Below are 19,220 nucleotides of genomic sequence, written 5' to 3' on the forward strand. Positions count from 1 at the left end.
CTGACCTTGCGGTTCGCAGCCCGATTCGTAACCATTACACTACTGAACTGCAAACCACAAGGTCCATGGTTGGAGTCTGTCAGTCGTTCCCTGGAAGAAAGATGAAGCTTTCTGCTCTCACGAAGATTTAAAGCCTTGGAAACCCTATACAGGATTGTTATGAGTCAAAACTGATTAGACGGCACTTAACAGTAGCAATATACCACACATTACTATTTTTAAATTGAAAGAATCAACTTGCTTTAAAAAAAATTTTAAGAAAAAAAAATTTTCTAATATTTACCCACATCCTTATTATTTCCAGTGATCATTATTAATTGTGTATATTAATTTTTATGTGGTCTCATTTCCTTTCGGCTTGAAATAACTTCTACTAGCATTTGTTGTATGAAGCCCTGGTATAGCACTGTGGGATAAAGCACTAGACCGCAAGGTTGGTTTGAAACACAAAGTCGGCAGTTCAAATTCACCAGCCGGTCCTTGAAAACCCCACACAGGTTTGCTATGAGTCGAAATCAACTCGATGACACTTAACAGCAACAGCATTTGTTGTAGTGCAGCTATACTGGTGAAAGATTTATTTACCATCATTTTTGAAAGATATTTTTGCTAGCTATGGAATTCTGGATGGACAATTATTTTCCCCCAGTACTTCAAATATATAATTTCATTGCCTCTGACTTCAGTTACTTCTATTGAGAAACCAGGATACATTATTTATAGTACTGCTCCTGTGTGGGTGTTTGCTTTCCTGATGCTTTAAATTTTTTCACTATAATGTCCTAAGCGTGGTTGTCTTATACTTTTCTTTCTTAGTGTTGTATAGTTTTCTTAAATCTTTGAGTTGCTGTTTTAAAATCAAATTCAGAAAAAAATCAATTTTTATTTACTGATTTATGGTAAGGAAATAATTGAATATTAGAACATATAACCCTGTTGGATGCACTGACTTGTATCAATTGTTATAATAAATTTCCTAAGAAAATACAAATAATGCACCTATCAATAACAGTACCTATCAATAACAGCAGCTTTTGTCAAATGTTTTTCTTTGTTCCCCTCTGTGCTTGTGTTTGTATAATCTCTATTGGCTATATTCATATTCACTGATTATATCTTCTGTTAAACAAATCCTACAATCATTTTATTTCAAATATTCAATTTCTCAGTTCTATAATTCTATTTGGAAAATTAGAAAAGAGTTTCAGTTTATTTCCAGAAATTATCTAACATTTTCTCATTATAAATCCATTCTTTATTTTAAATCCTTACAATAATTAGCTCTGGTAGTGTAGTGGTTACGAATCAGGCTGCTAACCTCAAGGTCAGAAGTTCGAAACTACCAGCTGTTCCGTGGGAGAAAGATGAGGCTTTCTGCTCCCATAAAGATTTACAGCCTCGGAAACCCTGTACAGGGTCACTATGAGTCGGAACCAACTCCATGGCACATATAACAACAAATAGTTATTTTAAAGTTCCTGTTTGTGTATATTTTGATTTGGGTTTCCTATGGGTTGACTTAAGAGTCCTGATGCGGCAATGTGGGTTAACACGTGGAGTGCAAGATCAGTTTGAATTGCAAGGTCAATGGTTCAAGTTCACCAGCCGCTCTTTGGAAACCCTACACCCTGTAAATCTTTACTGGAGCATAAAGCCTTATGTTTTCCCCATGGAATGGCAGGTAGTTTCGAATTGCTAACCTTGAGGTTAGCAGCCCAGCTCATAATCACTATGCTACCAGAGCTTAAAAAGTACTTCTTTTAAAGAAGTTTGGTATTAATGTGCTCAAATAAGGCACAAAGAGCAAAGGCAGGCAGTGAAAAGCAAACAAGAAACGGGGCACTCTACTGGAATAGAAAACTAGAGAATATTTATTAGCACAAATTAAGTCAATCTATGGTACTCCTAAGGAGCTCTGGTAGCACAGTGGTTACGAATTGGGCTGTGAACCGCAAGGTCAGCAGTTCGAAACTACCAGCTGCTCTGTGGGAGAAAGAGGCTTTCTGCTCCCATAAAGATTTACAGCCTTGGAAACCCTGTTTAGGGTCGCTATGGGTCGGAACCGACTCGGCGGCACTTAACAACAACAACAACAATGGGAACTCCTACAGTTCTTAAAAGCATTTTTCAGGAACTGATTTCCTGTAGCGAGGAAGACTCAGCAGGTTTCAGGTTTTTATAATTGATATGATTTCATTAGTACCTACAAACTGATACCATCCGAAGAAATGAAGCTTACAAACAACATACAATTGTTTATGTGTATATGTTATACAAATAGAAGCCATCCTGTGTATATTTATCAAACTTTTTCTTCTACATAACACTGATGAGCATACTGTGAATTCCTTTACCTGCCTGTAAATAGTGACCCACATATCACTGATATTATCTGCACTTTCAGTCACACTCTCTCACTCCCCACACTTTCTGCACCAGAGTTTAGAAGTGCTGACTTCAGCTATCTTCAGATTTTTATTTGCTACCAGGGTAAATGTTAATGTTAGTTGTTCTTTTCATTTCTGATCTTAATCCACATACTTCACAGTGTTTCACACCTAAAATCACTACAGGTATGAATAGGTATTCAGTTGTAATGAACAGCATCATAAATGAGAAATAATTATCTCCAAGAAAACTAATTTCTTGGAAGCAGCAAATATATTATGGCCTGCATTAAATAATTTTATGAAATGGCCAAAGGTACAACATTTCCATAATAAGAAAGCACTCAGTTATTGTCATTAATGGTATCTCCGATTAATTATTTATAAGGACACCACAGTTCTTCCTCCTCAAAACAAATGACAGTGACTGTTGGACTAATAAAACATGGTGTGCATGGTGTGTAATAAACACTGAGACAATGAGTATGAGGAACTGTGCACATGACAACAATAACTTCAAATATTTGCACAATAATTTTTAATAAAATTAGCAGGTTGCATTACCACAACAAAACAAAAATTTGCATGCATGCTGAATGTGTTTCAGAAAAACACATTACTGAGCACAGATGTATGGATTTAACTCAAGCATTATGATTTAAAAAAAAAAAAAAAAAGCTATTCGCCTAACCTTTATAGAACTTACTCTGATAGGATGTACGGATCCGTTTCGTTAAATCAGGATAAAAGTTAGACAGGCCACGCATGCAAAAGTTGTCTTTGGAACATGCCAGAACACCAGCATCAGCAGCAGGCAGAGGAAAGAGAGAAAAATAGTCTAAAGTGAAAGGAAGTGATATCATACCAGAATCTAGAACAGCCAAGATGAAGAAATTGCGGCAAGTTTTGGTAATCAGTTTAGAGAGAAGATATTAAGAAAATAAATCGATTAGAAAATAAAAGGTGATAGATGAATAATGAGAGTGTTATAGTAATTGTATTTAATCAAATGCCTTATAAAATAGGTTACATAAAAATATGTGCTTTTATGTCTTACGCTTCTTTGGCTTTTAAATAATATGTACAAATCACATCAATAAAAATATCAAAGTGGTTATCCTTATCCTTCAACAATTAAAAAGAAAGTTTAGAGACTTTGCTATTGGTTTCTTTGTTGTTTGTTATCGAGTTGGTTCTGACTCATAGCAAACCTTCACAGGGTTTCCAAGAGAGGTTGGTGGGCTTGAACCATGGACCATGCAGTCTGCAGTCTGGTGCTTACCCTACTGTGCCACACTAGGGTTCTTTAGAGACTTTAGCTTTTACAATTTTATTTTTATAATGCAAAGAGAGTATTCATTGTAGTTCTCCTAAGGACTAAATACAAACTAAGACAGTCACAATGTCAGCGGTTTTTCCTGATTTAAAATTCACAAAATTTTAAGATCTAGTCATAATTGTTAATACTCCAAAAGTTTAAGTTAAATAACAGTTGTCTTGCCTTTGTCAGAATACACACTTAGCCATCCTATTGCATCGTATATCCAGTGAGTAACTCAGACACTATCATAAGATCTGTAACTTTTCTGAATAAATGGTTGCTTACAGCATGCATACCCTGCCTAAAATCCCTAATGTCTTCTTACCCTAGAGTCCATGAATTTAAGTCCACAATTCAAAAGACAACCTTCTCTTTCCCAATCATAAAGCAACCTTGTGGTACATGGCATATAAAAATTATTTTATTCTGCCTTCTTTAAAAAATCAGTAGTGATAGAGGCCAACATTATATAATTTGAAATTTTTAGCACTCTTGAAATATTGCTAAAAGTATGCCTCCCTTGGATAGTTGAAATTCCTAACAATAAAAAAAATAAAGATATACTAGGTTCTGCTGAAGAGTTTTTATGCCACTGAAGAGTCCCACAAAATAATTTGGAGAGGTTTGAAGAAGGCTAACACAAAAAAAGAAAAGAAAAAAGGAAGAGAGAGGAATGAAAATATAACAAGTAAATTTCCATTAGTCTAATAGGGAGCCTCTTTTGCTACCATAGTCAGATACTAAATTTAGTATACCAATTACTGGAAATTCATACATGTACTCCTTTCGTTTAACAATTTCTCTGCATGAGTATATTTAATAAAGTCTTCAATACCCAATTGATCATTTAAAATAAATCAAATGGATACATTTGAAAGAACTGTCTAAATGACATATATAATATCATACATGCATTTCTATCTGCATACCTGTCAGTGAAACTAATTTTTAACCATTAAAATATGTCAGTTGATAGCACACAAAATTTTAGCAGTGTTTACAAACTCAAATATTTGGAAATATACTGAAACTTTAGTAAAACTGTGTATCATTTTGGATAATATATAAAGTCTGCCTTTCTAGTTTTACATCTAAATTAATCAACTTATTGGTCCTGCCAAGAAAAAAATGACATTTTTTCCAAAGCAATATCTCTTTATTTTTTTGTCACTTTTTAGCAACTGAATTCTAGGACACTCGAGATGCTTCCTAACTTTAACAGCAAACTGGAGTTTTAACAGTTGAGTTGACTTTTCAAAGTCTTTTCACTGTTGCTGCCTAACTCATTTTACTTGCACAATATTGCAAATTATGGTGACTTGTAGAATGCCATGCATTTTAAAAGCCATCAGAGAAATGAAAGTCGAGAAAGCTGAAGGTAAGAAAACAGATGAATTAATGAAGTGAATAGTCATTTTGTTTTATCTCCTACCTGCAATGAACTGCTTATTTTTTCGAGGAGAGCGTGGTTGTCGTTGGTATAGGTCACTTGATCTGTATAGGTCAATGGTTCCCATGCTTAACAGTACTGTCTTCTGCATAAAATCCACCACAGCTAGCCCATTGCAGTTCCCAAAGGCAACACTGAGAGAGAGAGAAAATGCTATTAGAATGCAGCACAGCAACTATGATTATCTTTGTTGCTGAATTAAACATAAGAATATTGGACAGTAATGCTTTAGTGTGTGTTGCAGAAGTTGTACAATGGTTATGAATCAGGGAGGATGTCTTGCCATTACATAGAGACCCTGTATGAGGGTAAGCCAACAAGTATTGATATTAGGGTTCCAATTCGTATATGCACAGGTTTATTCTAAACAAAATGTGTTTAAACATGTTGCTGTAATCAGTGGATGGCTTCAGAAAAGTTCTCTCTGCAATACAGTTGTCTTAGTTTTGTTAGGGTACCTTTTAAAAATAAGAATATTTTTTATGCCATGGGGGTGTGGACCCAATTTTGAGTTCAAGGCTAATATCAAATTTTTAACAGAACTCAAGTGGACATCTACCTCTATCATTGAAGCTTTGTGACAAATTTACACATAAAGCAACAATTTTCAGATGGATCAAGTATGCTAAGGGACGTCAGGAAGACCTCAAAGCCAAGAGAAAGAAGCCCACCAACTTCAACGAATGAAGAAATGGGCCAAAATTCAGAAACTGGTAGATGAAGACCATAGGATTTGATAGCATTGATGCAATAGCTACATGATTGAACATTTCCAATTTTAATTGAACATCTTAGCCAAGTTTTGGGGTCAATGGGCTCCAACAGTGTTGCATGAAGATCAACTGGCTTTAAGAGTTGATCTTTTCATCAGTCTTTCAAACAAGATCAAAGTTAATAAAGGTGATTTTATGGAATGAATCACAACTAGGGACAATTCTTAGATTTATCAATATGATCCAGAAAGCAAGGTCCAATCAAAACAGTGGCTTCTGAGTGATCTGCTGGGCCAGTTAAATTCAAGGCATAGAGGTCAGCTCAGAAAATTATGACTATTGTTGTTGGGTCTTTTTTTATGGGAATTCCAAAGAGTATAGTCTTGATGCAGGACAATCATAAGGACTTATATGGAAGAAGTTTTAAGACTATTGAAAACTGAATTTGTGAGAAAAGAGACCAGGAAAGTTGTACTGAGGAATTTATTTCCATCACAACAATGCACCTTCTCATTCTTTGAAGGTACCAAGGACTGTCCTATGAAAATTTCACTGGGAAACCTTATCTCACCATTCTACTGCCTTGATCTTGCCCCTTCAGACCTTTTTGTTTTCAAAAGTCAAAGAACATTTTTAAAGAACATGATCTGAGTCCTTTGAAGATATCAAAACTGCCACTTTGACAGGTGTAAACTGAGGAGTAAAGAATTCTTTGGGGAAGGGGTAGAGAGAGGGAAACATCACATTAGGAAGTGTATGATCTAGATGGGCGATATATCCAGAAAGAATACCTTCATATTTTGGTATTTTCGCTTAGTGAAAGTTTCTATGATTTTATATCAATACTATTTAACTTACCCTCATATAAAATCATGAGTAGCCATATAAAAAGGGATAACCTGTAATCACATTTTATCAGCAATTGTATCAGTAAGTAATGATTATCCAATCTGCTCTTGTACGTAGTTGAACTTTTTTGAAACTTTTTATTCTGAATTGAGTGAAAGTTTACAGAGCAGGTTATCAGTTTTACATTCAACAAATGAGACTTCGTTTCATCTCAATGACTGTGATCCCCTCCATGTAACAGTAGTTATCCCACTGCCTCACTGTGGTTCTTACTTCCATTCCACCATCTTTCCCAACCCTTTTGAACTTTGTCCTGGTAAATGCTGCCCTTTTGATCTTGAATGTTTGACTAAACTTTACTTGTGATGTTGTCCCTCATACATACTTATCTACTGTTTGGCTGAAATTGGGCCACAAAGGTGAGTAATGTATTTTATTATTTTTTTTTTACAGATGAATCACACAAAACCTTTTTGCTATACAAGGATAAGACAGGTCAGAGAATGTCACTTTAATAGATAAAAATGCTTAGGTGTGCCAGTAAATGCCTTTTAAAAATTGTAATTATTAGACTCCAAATTAATTATAAATCTTCTTCAAACACAGGGTATGTATTTAACACAAAATTATCTTCAGAGTTCAAACCCACCATCTGTTCCAAGGAAACCCTGATTATTAAATAATAAACCAGGGTTATTAAAGAGCCAGAACCAACTTGATGGCACTTAATTTATGCCTTAACTAATCTAAGTTTTAACACCATAATAGATGTAAGCATAGACGCAACTTTCCTTTAACGAAAATTATTTTTCTTTGATTTGTCCTATTTATTAAAAGACAAAGACTTTTGATTAATATCTTAACTAAGTAAACTGAGAAATTCAAATAGATAGTCTTCCTATGCAGACTATCTATTTTGGTTCCCTTACCCATTTTTTTCTCCATTTAAGATATATTAGCTAGCTAGACAGTTGTAAGTATATGCTTTATGCTTCCTAACATAAACATTGTTTCTTCTTTTTTTTTTTTTGAAACTTTTTATTGTGAACTGAGTGAAGGTTTACAGAGTAGATCATCAGTGTTACAATCAGTAAATCAGAGAAATCACTCTTATCTAAGTTGCACCTTAGATAACCATTCATGAGCTTTTAAGATCCCAGTTGCTACTCACCAAAGTAGAATACAGAACATAGTCTTTGTGGACTATGTTATGCCGATTGACCATCGTGTCCACTGAGATTATGGCCCTGAGCCCCCAGGCCCAGAAACTTGTTGCTCAATATGTTTGGTAATGTCTAAGTTTTAGTCATTTTCCCCCTTTATGCTCCATCATATTCATAGGTGTGTTTGTACAAATATCCTCTATCAAACCATTATATATTTGTAAGTATACTCCTACTCTCCCTCCCATACCCATTCAATCTGTGTATCTGTCCATATATCTACCATAAAACATTGTTGTTTCATGGTTGTGTATATAATAGTATGTACCTCTACCGTCTTTAACCCTTGCATTCCTCCCTGTGTCTTCAAATGTTTTCCATTATCCTCTTGCCAACCTCCCTCTTTTTTTATATTGCCCTACCTATCCCTTAAGGTCAGCAGTTTGAAACTACCAGTGGAGAAAGATGAGGCATTCTGCTCCCGTAAAGATTTACAGCCTCTGAAACCCTGTGCAGGGTCACTATGAGTCAGAACCGACTCCACGGTACTTAACAACAACAACCCATCAGACAAGTTAACATATATACCTTCTAGCCAGTGAGTTACTATCCCTACCCCTCCATACCTGGCAACCATCAAAGAATGTTTCTTTTAGCATGAAAACCTTTTCTTGAGCTTTTACAATAGTGGTCTCACACAACATTCGTCCTTTTATTGGTTAATTTCAGTGAGCATAATGTCTTCCAGATTCAACTATGTGATGAGGTGCTTTGCAGATTCATTGCTATTCCTCAACACATTGTAGTATTGCATTGTGCGTATGCACCAATGTTTGTTTACCCATTTTTCCATTGATGGGCATTATGGTCTTCTCTGTCTTTTTGCTATTGTGAATAGTGCTGCAACATATACAGATGTGCATATATCTACTCATGTCATTGCTCTTATTTTTTGGGGATTTATATATATATGAAGGGATTGCTGAGTCATTTGGTATTTCCAAATTTTTGAGGAAGCACCATATGGTTTTCCATAGTGGTTGCACCATTTTACAGTCCCACCAGCAATGTGGGAGGGATCCAGTCTCTCTTTACCAGACCAGCATTTGTTGTTTTCCTTTTTCTTTTTTTTTTTTTTTAACTCTGCTATTAATATTAATAAGGAGCTCTGGTAGCGTAGTGGTTATGAATCGGGCTGCGAACCTTAAGGTCAGCGGTTCGAAACTACCAGCCGCTCCGCGGGAGAAAGATGAGGCTTTCTACTCCCGTAAGGATTTACACCCTCGGAAACCCTGTACAGGGTCGTTATGGGTCGGAACCGACTCGACGGCACTTAACAACAACAACATTAATATTAATGCTGGGGGTGAGATATCTTATTGTTGTTTTGACATGCATCTCTCCAATGGCTAATGATCACAAAGATTCCTTCGTATGTTTGTTGAATGCTTGAGTGTGTTTTTTTTTTTTTTTTGATGAAGTGCATGTTCATGTCCTCTGCCTATTTTTAATTGGGTTATTTGTCTTTTTCTTGTAGGGATGTAGTAGTTTTCTATAAATTTTAGAAATTAGTCCCTTCTCTGATATGTTATTGCAAAAATCTTTTTCCTAGTCTATAAACTTTTTTTATCTTTTGGTGAAATCTTTTGATTCACATAACTGTCTACTTTTTAGGAGGTCCTGATCACCTATTTTGTCTTCTTCTGTGTGTTTAGTCATGTTTGATAGTGCATTTCTACTATGTATCAGACTCCCTAAATTTGTTCCTAATTTTTAATTTGATGATCTTTATAGTTCTAGATTTTACAACTAGGTCTTTAATCCATGTTCAATTTGTTTTTTGTATATGTTGTGAGATATGGGTCTTATTTCATTTTTATGCATATGGATTTCCAGCTTTTCCAGCACCATTTGTTGAAGAGATTATCTCTTCCCTGTTTAATGTGTTTTAGCCCTTTGTCAAAGATCAGCTAACTATATCTGGATGGATTTACTTCTGGGTTCTCAATTATGTTCCACTGATCTATGTATCTCTCACTGCACTACTACCAGGCTGCTTTGACCACTGCGGCTTTGTAGTATATATTAAGATCAGGAAGTGTGATACCTATTACTTTGTTTTCCTTCATTAAATAATGCCTTCCTTTCCATGTAAAGTTGTTGTTGTTAGGTGCCACCGAGTTGGTTCTGACTCACAGTGACCCAATGAACAACCGAAAGAACACTGCAGTAACCTCACAATCACTGCTACACTTGAGCTCATTGCTGCTGCCACTGTACCAATCCATCTCCTTGAGGTGGAGGGAGGGGTCTTTTCTTTTTTGTTAACCCTCCACTTTATCAAACATGTTATCCTTCACCAGGGACTTGTACCTCCTGATACTATGTCTGAAGTATGAGAGATGAAGTCTGGCCATCCTGGCTTCCAAGAAGCATTCTGGCTGTATTTTTCCCAACATAGACTGATTTGTTCTTTTGGCAGTCCATGGTATTTTTAATATTCTCCTCCAACACCATAACTCAAATATATCAATTCTTCCATCATCTTCTTTATTCACTGTCCAACTTCCACTTGCATATGAGATTATTGAAAATTCTATGGGTTGGGCCTGGTGCAACTTAGTATTTCAAACTGACATCTTTGCTCTTCAACATTTTAAAGAGGTTTTGTGCAGCAGATTTCCTAATGCAATACTTCGATTTCTTTACTGCTGCTTCCATGAGTGTTGATGACTGATCTGAGCAAAGTGAAATCTTTGTTAGTGATCAGTTTTTCCATCTCTTTAGAGAATGATGTAGAATCTGGATTAGGATTGCATTATATGTATAGACTGCTTTGAGTAATGATGACATTTTTATGAGCATGGTATATTCTTCTATTTATGTAGTCTCTTTTGTTGTGTTTTTTTTGTATTAATGTTTTTTAGTTCTTTTTGTATAGGTCTTTTGTTTCTCTGGTTATATATTCCTAAGTATTTAACTTTTCAGATGGCAGTTATAAATGGTATTATTTTATTCCCATCATAGAGGTCTCTTTATTAGTGTAAACGAATCCATCTGACTTTGCATGTTGATCTTTACACTGCTACTTTACTGAATCTTCCAATGAGTTCCAATAATTTCTTGCCAATATTCTATGTAAAAGATCATCACATTATCTCAAAATAGACTTTTACTTCATCTTTGCCAATTTTGAAACATCTTGTTTCTTAAGCAAAACTTTGTTTTGTTTATTTTATATAAGTTCCAAAGGAGCCCTGGTGGTGCAGTGGTTAAGCTTGACTACTAACTGAAAGGTCTTTGATTCTAACCCACCAGTCATTCTGTGGGATAAAGATGTGGCAGTCTGCTTCCATACAGATTTACAGCTTTGGAATTACAGCTTTACATGGATTAACATAGGGTCACTTGAGTTAGAAAAGACTTTTAATGGTAATGTTTGTTTTTAAATGTGAATCTCATATAATTGTACTACTTAAATTAAATCTGGTTGACAAATCATCTGCTTACTCGCAGTACAGTTCTTTGTATTTCACCTACTGTCTTTCATACAAGTTTCTTTCTTTTTAAATTCTGCCATTCTAGATGTTTTACTATTTTATATCAGGCTATACATATGCCAATAAGACATGTTATTGTTGTTGTTAGGTGCCACTGAGTCGGTACCGACTCATAGCAACCTTATGCACAGCAGAAGGATATTACTTCCCAATCCTGTGCCTACCTCATTATCGTTGCCACACTTGAGCCCACTGATGCTGCCACTTTGGCAATCCATCTCACGGGGGGGGGGGGGGCCTCCTCTTTTGCTCTGACCCTCCACCTTACCACACATGATATCCTTCTCCAGCGACTTGTCCCTCCTGACAATATGTCCAAAGTATGAGAGACGAAGTTTGACCATCCTGGCCTCCAAGGAGCACTCTGGCTGCACTTCTTCCAACACACATCTGTTCTTCTGGAAGCCATGGCACTTTCAATATTGTCCTCCAACACCAGAACTCAAAGGTGTCAATTCTTCTACAGTCTTTCTTGTTCACTTTACTGCGGAACAGCTGGTAGTTTCAAACGGCTGACCTTGCGGTTCACAGCCCCATTAGTAACCTAGTAACCACTACGCTATGTTGTTGATAGATGCTATCAATTTGGCTCTGACTCACAGAGAACCTATGAACAACAGAAGGAAACACTTCCTGGTCCTGAGCCATCCTCACAATCATTGTAATATTGAGCCCATTATTGCAGCCATGCTATCATTCCAACTCATTGTGGGTCTCTCTCTGTTGCTGACACTCTACCAAGCAGGGAGTTGAACAGGAAAAGGTAAAAACATTCACTGTCCTCTCTGCCCAGGAGACAAGTTAAAATGTTAATTAGGTTACTGAGTGGGACACCAAATCTCTCTGCCCAGGAGTCAAGCTAGAATATTAATCAGGTTACTGAGTGGGACCAGTCCTCTCCACCCAGGAGACAAGCTAGAACATTAATCAGGTTATTGAGTGGGACCAATCCTCTGGTTTCCCTCCTGTCTTTAAATAGGTCCACAATCTAATCCCTCCCTGATTCCGAGCCCATGTAAATCTACACTGCCCTGTATGTGGTGCTCAGAATCTGGAGAAATTAGCTCCTCTGAGCCAGCCAGCTTAAAAAAATCTGAAACTCTGCTTCACCTCTCTGAGTGGCCTCAGTTTCTTTGACAACAGATCAACAGCTGCTATGACACTCACAGGCCCAGTGCTGCTGTGACACTCCAAATCCAAAACTGCTATAACAGCATCCTTCTCTAGGGACTGGTCTCTCCTGACTATAAGTTCAAAGTACATGAGATGAAGTCTTATTATCCTGTTTTCAAGGAGCATTCTGAGAGATTTGTTCAATCTTCTGATATTTTCAATATTCTTCCAGAAAATACAATTCAAATGCATTGTTTGTTCTCCAGTCTTCCTTATTCATTGTCCACCATTCACATGCATATGAGGAGGCAACTGCTTGCTTCAGGTACACCTCAGTCCTCAAAGTGACATTTTTTGCTCTTTAACAATTTAAAGAGGTATTGTGCAGAATATTTACCCAAGGCAATACGTTGTTGAATTTCTTTACTACTACTTCTATGAGTATTGATTGTGGATCCAAGTAAAATGAAATCCTTGATACCGTCAATCTTTTCTGTGTTTATCATGATGTTCTTTATTAGTCCAGCTGTGAAGATTTTAATTTCCTTTAAACTGAGCTGTAATTCATACTGAAGGCTATATAATTTTGATCTTCATTATTTCAAGTTCTCTTCCCTTACAGCAAGCAAGGTTGTATCATCTGCATATCACATGTTTTTAATGAGCCTTCCTTCAATCCTGATGCCACACTCTTCTTCATATAGTTCAGCTTCTAGGATTATTTGCTTAGCATACAGACTAAATAAATACAGTGAAAGGACACAACTCCGGAACACACTTTTCCTGATTTTAAACCATGCAATATCCCTTTGTTCTGCTCAAATGACAATTTATCAGTCTATTTACAAGTACTGCATGATCACAATGAAGTGTACTGGAATTCCCATTCTTCGAAATGTGATCCATAGTTTGTTATGATCTACACAGTCGAATGCCTCTTTATAGTCAATAAAACACAAATAAACTAATTTTAGTATTTTCCAGTTTTAGCTAACATCCATCTGATGCCTGTAATGATATCCTTCATTCCATGGCCTTCATTTGAATCCAGCTTGAATGTTGGCACCTCCCTATTGATGTGCTGCCACACCTATTTTTAAATTATTTTCAGCCACATTTTATTTGTGTGTGATATTAATGATAATGTTTGATTTGATGATTTCCACATTCTGTTGGATTACCTTTCTTTGGATAGGGCACAAATGTAGAACTCTTCCAATCAGTTGTCCAGGTGGTTGCATTCCAATTATCTTGGAATAAGCTAGTGAATGTTCCCAGTGCAGCATGTTGGACTTTGTTGAAGAATTCTATCAACTTTCTTTTTCATCATCCCAAATAGAAACTTAGTACCAACTTCTTTGGTAGAATTCTTTAATTTCTTCACTACTGGCTTTGTTGGTTGGTGCATAAATTTGAATAAGAGTTGTATTAACTGGTCTTCCTTATGTTGCTGTTGTTGCACAGATGAGAACACTGTTGAGTAGGTTCCAACCCATAACGACCCTGTACAGGGTTTCCTTATAGGCTTATGGATATTTTCTTATCACAGACAGCACTGTACTGAAAGATAGGTCTTGAAATGTTCTCTTTGATAATTAATGTGACAACATTCCTCTTCAATTTGTTGGTACTAGAATACTAAACCATATTATTGTCTGGTTCAAAATGGTCAATACTTGACCATTCCAGCTCACTAATGCCTTGGATATCAATATTTATGCATTTCATTTCATTTTTGATGACTTTCAATTTTCTTAGATTCATACTAAGTGCATTTCATGTCCTGACTATTAGTGCAGGTGTTTCTTCTCATTTTGAGTTGTGTTCCACCAGAAAATGAAGGTTCTGAAAGCTTTGCCCCATCCACATAATTAAGGTTGAATGTATTTTGAGGAAACAGATTTTTCTTGGTTGTATTTTGAATGCCTTCCACCCTGAGGGGTTCATCTTCCAACACTATATCAGACAATGTTTCACTGCTAGTCATAAGGCTTTCAGGAGCTAAAATTTCAGAAGTTGTTAGGGGAGTGCAAATTAAAAGCACAATGAGATAGTATTTCATACCTGTTAAGATGGGAATTATCAGACAGTAGAAAAATAACAAGTGTTGGTAAGAATATAGAGAAATTGGAACACTTAGGTTTTGTTAGTGGAAATATAAAATGATGCAATCACTGTGGAAAACCGTATGATGGATTCTCCAAATGTTAAACATAGCATTATCATATTACCCAGCAACTGCCCTTCTAGATATAAACCCAAAAGAACTGAAAGCACGAATTCAGACATGGTACCCCAAAGTTTAGTGCAGCATTATTCACAATAATTGAAAAGTTTTAACAGTTCAAAAATGTCAGTGGATAAATTTATAAGCAAAATATGATATATAAATACAATAAAATATTTAGATATTTAGAGAAATAAAGTGTGGACACATACTATGATGTGGATGTATCTTGAAAACATGCTGAGTGAAATAAGGCACACAAAAAATTTAATTATTTATGTTCATACTTTTATGAAATATCTGGAATAGCCAAATGGAAAAAAAAACAAAATTCATTAGTGGTTGCCAAGGTTTGGTATGGGCACAGAGTTTCTATGTGAGGTAATGGAAACCTTAAAAAAATAGTGGTGATGGTTGTATAACACAATGAAAGTAATTAATGTTACTGTATTATATATCTTAAAATGGTAAAATTTTGTTTACATATATTTTATCTCAATAAAAACCCAACTCTCAAAGATAAGACATCTGATTGGATTATGCTGATCTGGGCTTTCTAGTGCCTCTTTACCTATTTTGCCAGTACTTCTTGAGAAATACAGTATCATTCAGGATCTCAAATGATCTCTGCAATATTATTTACAAAGTGTTCATATTGCAATAAAAAATAAAAACAAGAAATAAGAAAAACAACCTACACCTATAAATGCAGTAGCTCAAAAGAGGAAACAAGTCCCTGCTGCAAGAACTATACCCACCCCCTCCACACAAAGGATAGACAGGGATGGGCAAATTGGACATTGGCTACCCAAAGTAGGGGGAGGGATACAAAGGCAAGAAGTGACTGGCTTACAAGCTTTCAAGAGGGAACCTAGATCCAGAGGGTGTGGAGGGAGGTGGAGTCTCCAGTGAGTGGTGTCCAGCCTGTCAAGACAGGAAGGGCTGATGAAACGAAATATAGATGGGTCTCTTGTGATGCAATGGTGAATAATTGTTATCAGGATTGATTGAGAGGGTTGGAAATCTAAAGATGGACATTTTGTAACAAAGAGGGGAGTGACTGATTTATCAGTCTAGGAGCAGAATACCCTGGGACCATCAATGGAGAAGAGTGAAGAGCGGAATCCTACCCAGAGAGGCAGGGAGGCCTGGGATGGAGGCAGAGAAGACATCATCAAGAGATGGTGGGGCTGGGGGCTCGGGATCAGGAGATGGAAAGGGCCTGAGGACTGTGGTGGGAGGGGGGTGCAGGTTTACAGGGTACACCCCTTGGTTGGGTGAGGATGCATGGACAGGATGATAACTATGCCAACGAAATGATGGATGATGGAATGAATGTAGAGCTGATGTTCTCCCGTGTAGATTATCACACAATTCACAATAAAACATTAAAAAACAAACAAACAAAAAGGAATAAGAAAAACATAATACCAAGAGATAATAGATAATATTTATTCTATATGAAACTACCGAACACACATTTAAAATGACTATATTCAACATGCTTAAGGAAATAAAATACAAGATTCAAATGCAGAAAGAGAATGGGTATCTATAAAATGAACCAAAAGGAAGATCTAGAATAGAAAAACAAAATAACTGAACTTGAAATCCATGGTTAAATCCACCAGTAGATTAGACATAATTGAAGAGGGATTAGTGGATGCTAGATGACAAGTCAATAAGAAATTATCTAAAATGAGACATGAGGCAGAAAAGGATAAAAAATATGATAACAAATAAAACCATGTAAGAGACGTTGTTGTTGTTAAGTGCTATCAAATCAGTTCTGGATTACAGTGACCCTGCATAAGTTTCTGAGGAGCCGATAGTGAGTTTGAACTGCCACCATGCAGTTCAAACAGACCTTGCAGTTTAGTGTTTATCCTACAGCGCCACACCAGGACTCCATAAAAGACACAGGAATAACGAAAATGTCTAGAGCACATGTAAATATTATTACATAATCACATCCTAACAAATTCCTAATAACATCAAAAGTGGGAACACTATCATGAACTTGACATCAAGAAAGGACAATCAAAAGAGGGAATAAATCTTTACAGCAAGGATCATTCCTACCCCCTCAATACACAGAGTAGACAGGGATGGGCAACTTGGACATTGGCTTCCCAAAATGTGTGTCGGGGGGAGAGGGGACTACAAAGGCAAGAAGTGACTGGCTTACAAGCTTTCAAGAGGAAATCTAGATCCAGAAGGTGTGGAGAAGGTAGAATCTCCACTGAGTAGTATCCAATCTGTCTAGGTGGGGCTGGTGAAAGGATAGGTCTCTGGCAATACAATAGTGAATAACTGTTATCAGGACTGATTGTGAGGGTTGGAAATGTAAAGGTAGATGTTTTGTAGCAAGGACGGGAGTGATTAACTTTGCAGTCTAGGAGCGGAGGTCCCTGGGACCATGAAGGGAGAAAAGCAGAGAGCGGGACCCTACCCAGAGAAGCAGTGACACCAGAGATGAAGGCAGAGATGATGGAGCAGATGGGGACTTTTGACCCAGAGAGGGAGAGGGGCTCTGTGCTGATGGCTGGGGGTCAGGCTTGTAGGATATACCCTTTGGTTGGTTGATGATGCATGGAGGGGACTATAAAACCATGGTAATGAAATGATATACGATAGGATGAATATAAAACAAATTGTTCTCCCATGTAAACTATCACATAATTCACAATAAAACATTAAAAAAAAAGCCAGGAGGATAAAATTCTTTGGGAAAAAACAAAGAAAGGATGACTAACCACAGTACATATTTAAGTTACTATTTTCTTATACTAAATCTTGCATTAGGCAAACCTGCTGCATAAGACTTCTTTAAAGTGTTCTACAGCAAAGATGTCAGTTTGAGGACTAAGGTGTGCCTGACCCAAGCCATGGTAGTTTCAAAAATCTCATCGGCACGTGAAAGTTAGACAATGAATAAGGAAGATCATAGAAAAACTGATGCATTTGAGTTGTGGTGTTGAAGCAGAGTATTAAAAGTATCATGTACTGCCAAAATAACAAACCAATCTATGTTGAAAGTAGTACAGGAAGAAAGCTCCTTGGAAGCCAGGATGGCCACACTTCATCTCTCATACTTCGGACATATTATCAGGAGCTACCAGTCTCTGGAGAAGACACCATGCTTGGTAAAGTGGTGGGTAGGTGTAAAAGAGAAGACTCCCCATGAGATAGATTGGCACAGTGGCAACAGCAGTGGGCTCAAGCGTAGCAATGATTGTGAGGATGGTGCAGGACCAGACAATGTTACATTCTGTTGTACACAAGGTCATATGAGTTAGTACCCACTCAAAGGCTCCTAACAACAACAACAACAACAAGTCTAATCTAACAAAGATACCAATAAGGAATTGTTTCCATTTTTAGTACTGCACTTAAATAATTTAAGAACAACCTTTAAGTTTATCAGACATACTAAGTGATAAAAATTAGAAAAGATGCTTAGTTACTTACATTCCATAGGCAGAGCTTACAGAAAGACTAGTGATCTGTTGAGGAGGTTCACCATCCACCCACACCAACTGAATAACAAGTTCTGCTTGATACCCTGGAGGCATCCGCACTGGACGGGTCTTAACACTAGAAGAAAGAGAAAAAAATAACTGCATTACTGCTTTTAGAGTACACAGTTTAAATAAGCATGCTCAAGCTTATTTTGAGAATATATATGGAATCTTCCCATGGAAACAGATAATACCAGACACTGGGTGCTCCACAAGGGTAGATGATAGCGTCTAGATTTCTCAAAATACACTGAGCCACTTGTATTTTGAGTGTATTTGTGTAAAATTTATTTAAGTAAATTCATATTTATTTAAATAAACTTTATTGTTTTCATTCATTCCCACAGCTTCAACTGACCTTCATCACTTCCTTTTTAATTTATTTGATTTCCTCTTATAATAAAAATTTTTAAGTATAAATAATTTTGTTCTGTCATTATTTTTCTTAAGTAATTTTCTTACATTTATATGTTGTAAAACATAACGATAAAAATGACCTCTAACTTATTAGCCAATTTGTTATTCTTATTGCTTTGCGCAGTTGAGTCAGGTCTGTACAAGGTTTCAGAGAAACAGCTGGAGGATTTCAACCACCGATCTTGCAGTCAGAAGTACAGTGCTTACTCTACTGGGCCACACCAGGACATTAACCAATTTAAGAGTTCATATATTCAAAACTTTAATTTCTACTCTTTCCCTCAAAAGTTGCTCCATTTTTAGCTTTCCCTGCTTCTGTTGATAATAGCATCCATTTTTCTAGTTATTCAGCTAAACATTTTAAAATCTGGGATTAATATTCTTATTTCATACCTTAAATTCAATTTATTGCATCAAATGCTACAGATATTACTTTAAAAATTATATCCACAATATGACCACTTTTGACTTTTCTTCTGCTGCCATCCTCATTTGTTGT

General features: G+C 36.4%; 1 protein-coding gene and 1 pseudogene across 2 annotated transcripts in view; both read right to left on the bottom strand.

Moving 5' to 3' along the window:
* LOC102832890 overlaps nt 1-311 on the bottom strand; it is a 7,863-nt pseudogene extending 7,552 nt beyond the window's left edge.
* The window catches only part of STXBP5L (syntaxin binding protein 5-like), a 526,662-nt gene that overhangs the window by 115,322 nt on the left and 392,120 nt on the right, over nt 1-19,220 (bottom strand). The window contains exons 17-19 of one of the 2 annotated variants that reach the window (XM_006864138.1): nt 18,255-18,380; nt 5,141-5,292; nt 3,094-3,165 (exon numbers count right to left, since the gene is read on the bottom strand). In XM_006864138.1, the coding sequence (XP_006864200.1) occupies nt 3,094-3,165; nt 5,141-5,292; nt 18,255-18,380 (350 nt within the window). The remainder of the gene's footprint in view (nt 1-3,093; nt 3,166-5,140; nt 5,293-18,254; nt 18,381-19,220) is intronic. The other variant, XM_006864137.1, reaches the window with a different exon arrangement.

The sequence above is a fragment of the Chrysochloris asiatica genome, unplaced genomic scaffold (genome assembly GCF_000296735.1).
Source record: "Chrysochloris asiatica unplaced genomic scaffold, ChrAsi1.0 scaffold00061, whole genome shotgun sequence".
Classification (NCBI taxonomy): Eukaryota; Metazoa; Chordata; class Mammalia; order Afrosoricida; family Chrysochloridae; genus Chrysochloris; species Chrysochloris asiatica.